Genomic DNA, 10000 nt, shown 5'->3' on the forward strand with positions numbered 1-10000 from the left:
AAAAACCAACATGGCGGACTCAATGGTGCATTTCCAGCGATTTGAGAAGTGCAAATTTATAAAACTTTCCAGGGGAGCATGCCCCCGGACCCCCCTAAGATCAAAGGACAGGACACTTGCTCCTTTGGTGCAATCTCCAGCAAGCATCTCACTCTTTGGAAACTTTAAGACTTGACAGCTCTGTCTTGGCCAAAAGAGAAAGTGCTGCTTTTGCAAGAACTTCTAAAAATTATTATTATACATTGGTGTCACCAGCTCGATTTTGATTGGCTATAAGCACGCAGCTAATTCTTGCTTGCTCTGTTTGTCTTACATCATACCTACAGACAATAGATTTTATATATGTGGAATTGACATCATACCTACAGACAATAGTTTTATGCATGCAGAAGTGATGTCACCTAACACACTAACCAGCAGAGAAGAGGAAAGTTAAGACTCTGCCAACCGCAAGAAACATTCTTTGATTTGCCGCTCATCCAAAGAAATGGATGAGTCAGTCCTCTTGTCTTTACAAGTGCAGCTCAGGAATATGCATAATAAAACAATTATTTATTGGATTCGGTTTTCACATGATGGCGATAATTATCAAGGCCTCAGTTAGACTGTTATCCATCTCAGCCTTTGGCTTCGGAAGATAACACAAACTTTGGCCTTGAGAAATATCGATATCATGCTCAACCTCATCCAATAATTGTTGAATGTTGAATCTTTCCACAGAAGAATCATAGTCTATTAGCTTCTTGTATTAAAAAGGCTTTTAAATAACTTTGTGGGATGATAAAGAAGCCACAAACCAGAGGGGATATGGTAAACAGCAGAGTGCATCACTCGTTGTTTTCTGAAGGCACATACAAATCCATGTTGATTTTGTGACTTCAAAATAATTTCAGATTGTACTAAACTGTGTGGCTTCAATTAATACATCATCATTGCATTGTTCAACGGAAGTCCCATACAGCACCTTGTAATGCACACTGAATATTTTGTACACTCAGGCAATTCACCATATAAATTCCATATCATTATAATGAAATTATGTTGAAGTATTTGAGAATTGTCATGATCGATATATTGTGATCATAAGTATTACTGGTACTTAACAATCGATACTCAAAATAACTTCTATTTATATTCTGTTTTACCTCCTTTGGTCACCAAAATGTAAACATTACTGTTTAAAATTTATTTTGTGGTTTAAAATTTTCAAAGTGTTGCAATTTATTATTATTGTTATGTTTTATTGTTCCATAATGGTTATCAGGTTGAATGCAGGACCATGGGAAACAAGTTTCTCTGTTTAAATATAGCTGAACCTGGGCAAAGTTTGAGCCATAACATATTTAATTGTTGGTACAAGAATAATCAAAACCACAATATGTTATATTGTAGTGCTGCCATTGATATTGTCATGCATCTTTTGTTTATCTTGGTGATTTCTCTATGTCAGCAATCACTGCATCAAGTGTAGAGATGCTGCATTAAACTTAACCGTATTTTGAACAAGATACTTGACATTTAGAGCTGTTAATTAATATAAGAACTAAAAACTTAGTTTGAAATATTGGCAAGGGTTTTATTTTAGTAGCCACAAGACATAAATAAAAATATAATATTATAATTTGGCAATCAATGAATTTTAGAACACCTATAGGAGAAGAAAAAAAATGCTTTAATTAGGTTAGCTATTGATTCACTTTCCATTAAATTCTTTGGATGTTAAACCATTTTTCATTTTGTTTTTAACTTGTTTTCTGTAGAAAGTATTTACAATATCAAGTTTAGTGTCTTCACTTTGCAATTATCCAGGCCCGTATCTCCGCCGTGAAGTATGATGAATAAAATGCTGAAAATCCCTCCTCCTTGAAATTAAGGTTGGCCACCTTCAATGCGTTATTGATGAAAATAAAATACTTGGATTCTGGCATAATTCTTGCAGACTATTGGTCATACATTTTTACAATACAGCCACAACTGTGCATGTGCACATTTTCTGATTGTTCAAACTCAAAATCAAAATTTTTTTCAATAAAATATTAGCTTAGATATGAGTAAGACTTTCATTTTCTAAAGACAGTTAAGCCAACTTTATATCACCCTGGGGGAACCTTAGACATCTCAAGGTATTGTGTGTGGAACTTATATCATTAGTAGTTAAAATAAAATCAATATTAAAAGCGACAAATGAAAGAAAACACAAATATTTGTTCCAGGTCAGCTCCTTGGTGGCCATTTTTTAACATCTCTAAGAAATATAGTCATACATGCTGGAATTTAAATGTGAAACAAATCTCTTGTGGGTAGATCTCATTGTTTGACTTATTGCCTATTGTTGGAATATTTTTCAAGGCTCCAGCACTAATTTAGCTCTGTTTTTTTTCCACAAGTTACAACTTAAAGGAGTGTGTATTATTAAACCCTTTGAAAAATGTTTTGCTGGGTTTGTAAGAAGCATCTGTCTTGGGCTAGTGTTAGTGATCTGTCGATCAAAACCATTTTCACATGAAAAACAAATTTCTCATTAGATATTTAGTTTTGAGAAAAAAGATGCATTGTGTTGAATAACAGGAAAAACATTTTGCCAAGGCAACAGTGTTGATTTATCATTCCCAAAATAAGCCTAACAAGCAAACAGAAGAAAACATCAGTTTTCTTTATATTGGTTTACTTAGTAGTGAAGATGAACTAGTTTTCAAGGTCATAGCTATCAGTACCAGTAATAAAAAATAATGATAATTCTTGTTTGTCCTTTAAGGAGTGAAAGTTAGAAAATTGTAAACATTATTAAACCATAGAGTTTCATCAACAACCAACTGAAGATGCTTTTCAATCGTCTATTCCAAACAGTGGAGCTTAACGACTCAGCAACAACTATAGGTAGAAAAGGTAACCGAGCAAACACTTAGTCTATTGATCAACTAAAATTTCCCAAGAAACTAAAATTTAGTTTTACTGTTTATTAACAGGATTTGGATATAAGGACCAAAAAGGCAGGAGAGGTTGTTGAAGCTGTTAGAGATTTAGTCATTTCAGTATGTGTCATATTTCCATAAAAATTAATAGTGGAGATGCACCTCAATACTGAATGGCAGAGTTAACTTAAGTCATACTTCTTTAGGACAACAAAAAACTATAACGAACAAATAAACTTCATCCAATTCTCTGTCTTTAGAAAACAAACATCACTTTAACACTGCAACTTAAACTATTGGGTTTACCAGTAATTGAGTATAGCCAATGAATTTTATGTATTTAAAAGGAAAAAGTACATTTTATGAGCTGGGAAAATTTAATTATAAAAATAACAAGGTTGTAATATCTTAATCTTTGTTCATTGACTAGGCCACTTTGTTGTCATGTAACATTCATTGTGTGCTTTAAGATAAAAAAGGTTAGAAAATTTAAACCGCAACATTTGCACGCGAAATTTTAGACAGTGTTGCACAAAGGCTTATTTAGGGTGGCAAGGAAATCAACCAATGTTCCAGCTGTCATAATTTTTCAAAGAGTCGCATTCCATACGATAACTCAAATTATTGCTTGTAATACAGGGTAGGTTAATCAGTTGTTAGTTCTATCAACAGTTTGAACCTGTAGCCACGGTCACATTTCTAATTCGATCAAGTTTTGCGAAATTGAACCAAAATTAATACATTACTTGACACTGACTTGACTGCACAGCTGAAACTATTTTTCAAGCTAACACTTTACAGGCAAAGATGACTTTCAAAAATTGCAAAATTAGTAGGAATCTGGACCTTTGGGGGAAAGTAAGCATGAAAGCTATCACCCAAAAGAGAAATTCTTAATGTTTTTGACAAGATGTTGAATCATTTCTTTCATGTTTACAAGTTTTTTTATGCTAAAAATTGTCATCCCATCCAATCCGTTTTTTATGCTGTTATCCATATAAGGAAAAACGGATCACACCATAAGTAGTTTACTTTCACACTGCACTATTTGTTCTTCGTAAAGGAGTGTCCTAGCCAGTGAATACGTCCAGCTGCTTATTGTCATGGTCGTTTTGGTAGGCTAGTCAGAAAAACATTTCTTTTTATGTTAATTTTGGCCATCAAATTCATTGTCATTGTCTCATTGTATTCATGATCATATACAGTAATAGCACTTCTTGCAACCTCTTTTCCCTGACGAGAGCTGTATGGGCAATTGGCTTTGGCTTCCCATTGCAATTGCACAGTGACACTTAGAATTAGAAACTTTTAAAATTCTGAAAGTGAAAAAAAATCATGGTAACTCTTTTGACTTCCTATCTTTTCAAAGCAAAGTGCAAAGTAACAGAAGAGTAAATAAGTACTGTACTTTACAGAAAAGAAACAGTTTAGGAAAAAAACCAAGTTTCACAATAAATTATTTGTAACTTATTGTTCTTTAGAAGTACGCCATGGTTGCAAAGCTCCGTGCAACGGAAATGGCTGTTCTTACTACTTCCTCAATTTCTCATGTCAAACGCAGCTTCGATTTACCCCATCAGTTGTAAAAATAATCGAATTAACTCTTTTTCAAACACATGAATAATAAATAGTCATGCTAAGGAAGCAAGTTAATTTGATCATTTATCTCAAGTTTTCCCAAAAACATGATGCTACAATACGTGACATATCCACGATATGCACACAATGAGCCAAGCGTGATCCCGCTGGGGCATTGTTCTTCAGGAAGACGCTCAATTATTTCTTATTAGCAAATGAAAACTCACTTTATCATAAATTACTCTTTCTCTTTACATTATTTTAAGAGGAAATGTTTGTCGCTGTGAAATATTTAGAACAAGTTCAGAATATACCTGTGCTTGGATTTTTGATTGAGAACAGAAAGTTGTGAAGACATACATTGAGCTTCATTTTGCCATCACTGAAAAAGGTTGATGAATTCTGGCCTTTCTTTAACAGAACTGCACAACAAAAATGATAAACGACTGCTCCTAGGTATATGTTAGACACACTACCGTCAATTTGGATGAGAAAAGATAAAAGGCATCTTGATAGATTGCTCTTTAGTTAACAAAAACATTTGCAACTAGAATATTTGTATCAGAAGAAAAATACCAACATTTTTTTAAGTGTGATGCACGTGAAATTAAAAAAAATGTCCGTTGAGGGCCTCAGAATACTTTGACAAAGATGCACGAGTTGTACCGATAATTAATTTAGCAGTGTGTTTCACCCATATTGACCCAACGTAGTTCAGGACAAATTATGCCTTTTATTAACATCACAGCTGCTTGAAAACTCGGATCAGAGTCTTAATCAAAACCACGCGGACCCCCTCTTAGAATGCCTCAATACTGTTCTTTATTTCTTCATTTTATGCCCACCATGATACAAATCACGGCTAACGCGAAGCGAAGCGAAGCGTTCATATTCGATGTAATATTCCTGTACATGTATTGGCCCGTCGGACTGTTCATTCAAAATCTAGAACGAAGTTCCTACTTCACAACAAATATCGCTGTGGGATCATTTACATCTGAACATTCCGCCAGAACTTTACAAAAGATCGTTTTTGTGTAATAAACAATCTAATAAAGTTTATGATAACTCTTCAGATACTCCATGGGCTCGACAAAAAATTCCCTGTTTAAAATTAATCCCAACCTCTTATTTGTAAAACCCTCGGACATCAAAAGCCTTGGGCACGCGCACTCCTGATGCAATGTACACAGACGACATAAAATCAACAACTTTAATTGCTTCTTTTTTGTACACTTCAGTTCAATAAATTTCATGAATTCATATTACGCCTACCTGAATTTTTGAGATGTTTTGCAATGGTCGGAGTGAAAAATATTGATCTGCAAAGATTTCTTTGTGGTATTAGTTGATTACGAATTTGCGAACTGCGACAAATCGCGTATGGGAAGCCCTGATATCAAAGACTGGTCGAGCGGAGACCAATTTTTTTACTACCACAGAAAACGACGAGTGTGAGAGCGCGCGAAATTTATCAGCCGTCATGAAAGATCTCCTCCGAGGCCATGAATCAGCATTAATTTAAATTTCTCTCTCCATGTAGATGTGTCATGTAGATGTGTCATCGAATGACCGGTCATTATGTTGTAGGTTCGATTGCACTTTGATGGATTGTTGGAGACTCGAATTGGCGACAATCCAATTTGTGGTATTTATAGAATGTATTTAAGTTTTTGCCGAGAACGATTCTTTCATGAAGCAAACGTGTTTCCCGAAACACTGGCTGAACAATTCGCTTTCTTTTCTTCCTTTAAACAACAGCTTCTTGCTCATAATTATCGAGTCTGCTGAAATCATCCAACTTCCTTTGACTTGTATCGAGTTCTTTAAGATTCAGGCCGTATCGGGTTTCAAGGACAGTTTCTAAGTTAATCCATCTAAAATAGACAACGATTATTTACACGTAAGATTTCCGGTGAAAAAGCACGACATTTCCATGTGCATTCAAAATTATAACCAAGTTACCTACTTGGATGCATTCCTGATTCAAAATAAAAATAAATTTAGCCTCCTTCACTCCAATCTTCCACTCCCCTAATGTCAAAACATTAATAATAAAAAACTCTTACCTTTTGCAAGTCCGAATGAAGTTGCTCGTTCTCTTCTGTAAGACCAGCAACTGTTTCTCGTTTATTTTGGTTGTCCGTTTCCGAGTTTGTCTGCAGTGTTTTCAGTTCATTTCGCAATGCTATTAAATCCGCTTGAAGTTCATGAACACGAGAATCGTTCCCATCCTGCAAGCGTTCTACTTTTAATTTCAGCTCATACTTGTCCTGTTCCAATTCCTATACAAAGGAAAAAAATTGGTCTGCGGTTCAAATTTTGCTGGTGATAAGATTTTAGCCAACTGAGACATTCAAGAAATCTCATTGACAACCCGCTCTGTTACAAAACAAGTTCACTCGCGCGTAAAAAAAGCGACGACATTGAAATGAAACGGAAAACTTCGTACCTCTACAACCTGGGAATACTCTTCTTGTAAAAGCTCATGATTCCGATTAAGTTCTTCGTTTTTTTCAAGTAAAGCTTTCCCCAGCTCTGCTGCCAACAAAAGGTCTTTTTCTTTCTGAGCTAGTTGTCGATAGATGTCATCATCATCCCCTTCAAGTCCATCTCTATCGTCCGTCAAAGATTTCCCTTCGTCGCTTATTCCGTTGCAGAAATCTCGCTCGTAATCACAACCTCCTCCCTCGAGGTCTTGCTCACCGTGAAAATTCTCGACTCCAATGTCATAGTCGTTCATGTCCAAAGTATAAACAGCACGCGTAGGGAACTTCATTTGCTTAGCTTCCAATCGACCGCCATAACTTCCACGCATCAATAGGCAGTCGCACATGACCCAAAAGAAGAAAAGACGTAATGTTTTACGTAGAAACAATATTCAATTTGCATGAAACTTGCCATTGTTTGAACTAGCGTGCGATATGTCCTCTAATTTTCCACTTCACCAAAATGCAAATTTGAGCGAATTTATAATGCAGGACGACTTCTCACTGGTTGGCCCAGCGTACGTTTTCCGCATTGGTAGCCAATCAAAAAAGTGGAAAAAAAAGAAACTCTTTTCGGGTATGACAGCAAGAGGAAAACACGCAATATCAGTACGTAAGTTTGTTTGCCAATTCCGCGAGTTTCGCTAATCGTGAGATCGCTAAAGCTGTGCTGATGACTATCCCAGTTGTCGGATTGCAAACAAAACTAAACGAGACGTGCGATTTTAGCTTATAAATTTTGCTTGCCTCGTCACTGGAAATTAACGTCTAAAATATTCTTGAAGGTTAAATATTCGTAGGGGACTTAAATCATTTGCCGACAATGATCCCAAGAGGTTTCCCCCAAAAAATACGTTCCTTTTTTTATGTCCTTTTGTCTCGAACTTTGATCTCATCATATTTGGGAGTTTACCATTAAAGTATTTGTTCGAATCAGTATTTTTTTTTTGTTCAAAGTGCTGTTTTATACCGCTCGGTGAGGTAAAGGAAAATTAAGGCTAACGGAAAAAGAGAACAGAATCTTTAAAATTTAACAACATCAGTTAGAATAGCGCGTAGAAAGGTAATGAAAACTGAAACTGAAATTATTCAAAACAAATAATCAAATAATCTTGATTGGAATGGCACGTTTCGTTGACTTTTTCTTCTACGTAAGAAGTTAACACTTTCGAAGAAAGACCATCACAGATAAGGAAGCAGCTTGAAAAAAAAATTCAGGCTTGAAGAAGATTCGAACCCATTGCCTTGCGATTACCAACTGCACCCGACTGTCAGTTCGATTTATATTCTGCTTGAAGTTAGAGTATTGTAAAAATGTGAAAGGTCATGTATTTGTCTATGAGATGGTTTCCTAAGCGAAAGGGTTTGCTTAGTGTGTTTCGTTTATGACTGTGGAAGGACGTCGAAGTCACTGAATGTAAGCACCTCGTTTTTACATTCAAATGTTCGCGTGCCTCGGCGTCGACGGAAACAGCAGGCGATAAAAAGCACAGGTGAACAGTTTTATAGAAGGACGCCTTTAAAAGAAAGCTTAGAAATCTGTGCTTCTCATTTATGCAAATTTGAAGACCCTTCCTCGTAGATTCTGGAACTCGCTGTCACCACTTAGTCAGAAATCGTTTTCAGATTAGAAGATCGAGGAGTTTTAAGGAAAACATCGATATCGAAGATGCCGGAAGTCGATAAGGACGATTGTCGGCTTGTGACCTGTAAGAGAATTGATATATTGCTCGTTCATGCCATTTTCAGAGTCATATGGGTCATATCGGATTCAACTCTATTTGAAAAATCTTACAAGTGATCTTTTTTTTCCTCCCATCCGTCTTTTATCATTTAACCCAGTTACCTTTCCATCAGTGGGTAAGACCCAAGTCTACTTCAAAGCTACAACAAAGATCTCTGCGCTTGCTCGTTTATTTCCGTCATTGAATTTAGTTTAAGCTTCGTTGGGAAATTTAAGGTGACCTTTATGGAAGAATTTGGGTCTGATAAAAAATGACCTGATGAAATTATCGCTGTAACGTTCTTTTTATGGTGTTTTCATCCTCATGATGTAATGTATTGAGTAAACAGACAAACGGTGAACATTTCCGTTTTAAAAAAGCGAGATGGATACAACGACGGCTACTGTACGCCAACTAAGAAAAACGTCACCTAAAAATAACAGTTTCTCTTTTTCCGCGTTTCATTCCGTCCTATTTGTGTTGTAAAATGTTGCCGGTAAAGTAACCTACACAACGGGACTGCTAGAAACGCCGCTGAAATGAATACTTGGTATCTTCACTTTGTTGTCAAAATTTCAAATTAAGAGGGCCGTTTATGCGAGAGAAAATAAGCCGCGACTTACATAAGACGCGAACACCCCGTATAAATGGTACAAAATCTACGTTCACGGCTTTCTCAAGCCGCGGCTTATCCTGGCCGGGAAGTTTATACTCGTATAAATAGTTCCTTTCGCGTATCATGTACGCCGAGGCCAGTGTAAGCCGCGGCTTATTTTCTCTCGTATAAACAGCCCTAATGTTATAATTTTACGTTGTTGTTTTGAAAAGGACAAGAGAGAATTGTACTAAAACGCATGCTGCACGTGCCGCACGGGTTTTTTTTATTCGTTTGAAACCGAGGCCGGACCTACACTCAGTCTCTTAAAATATCTGCACTGAGATAGTTAGACTTCCAAATCTTCTTGGCTGACGGAAAAGAGAAATCAATGTAAACCTTGAGCCTCGTCTCACAATCTTTGGTGTTAACTTTGAGGGACGTTAAAACACCCACGCACTGTTCTCAAAGAGTGTTGGGCTGGATTAGCTTGAAGAACTTTTGAGTGAATGAGACCAGGAAAACAAAATACGGACAGAATTAAGGTAGTCTATTTGCCGGGTGCTAGATTTTTCACGTAGAAACTAAGACTTTTGGTGGCCGGCGCCGCCTTTCCGACGTAACACTTCTTTTGCGGGTTGAACTCGGGCGTCATCTTCTAAATAGGCCTCGACGGGCAGCCGCTATCGATCCAATTTACCC

General features: G+C 36.5%; 1 protein-coding gene across 1 annotated transcript in view; it reads right to left on the reverse strand.

The window, feature by feature from the left end:
• LOC138046951 (bicaudal D-related protein homolog) overlaps positions 1-7428 on the reverse strand; it is a 21074-nt gene extending 13646 nt beyond the window's left edge. Inside the window, exons 1-2 of the mRNA XM_068893585.1 lie at positions 6943-7428; positions 6560-6775 (exon numbers count right to left, since the gene is read on the reverse strand). Coding sequence (XP_068749686.1) covers positions 6560-6775; positions 6943-7326 — 600 coding nt within the window. The 5' untranslated portion in view covers positions 7327-7428. The remainder of the gene's footprint in view (positions 1-6559; positions 6776-6942) is intronic.
• Between the last annotated feature and the right edge of the window lie 2572 nt (positions 7429-10000).

This window comes from Montipora capricornis, chromosome 4 (genome assembly GCF_036669925.1).
Source record: "Montipora capricornis isolate CH-2021 chromosome 4, ASM3666992v2, whole genome shotgun sequence".
Taxonomy (NCBI): Eukaryota; Metazoa; Cnidaria; class Anthozoa; order Scleractinia; family Acroporidae; genus Montipora; species Montipora capricornis.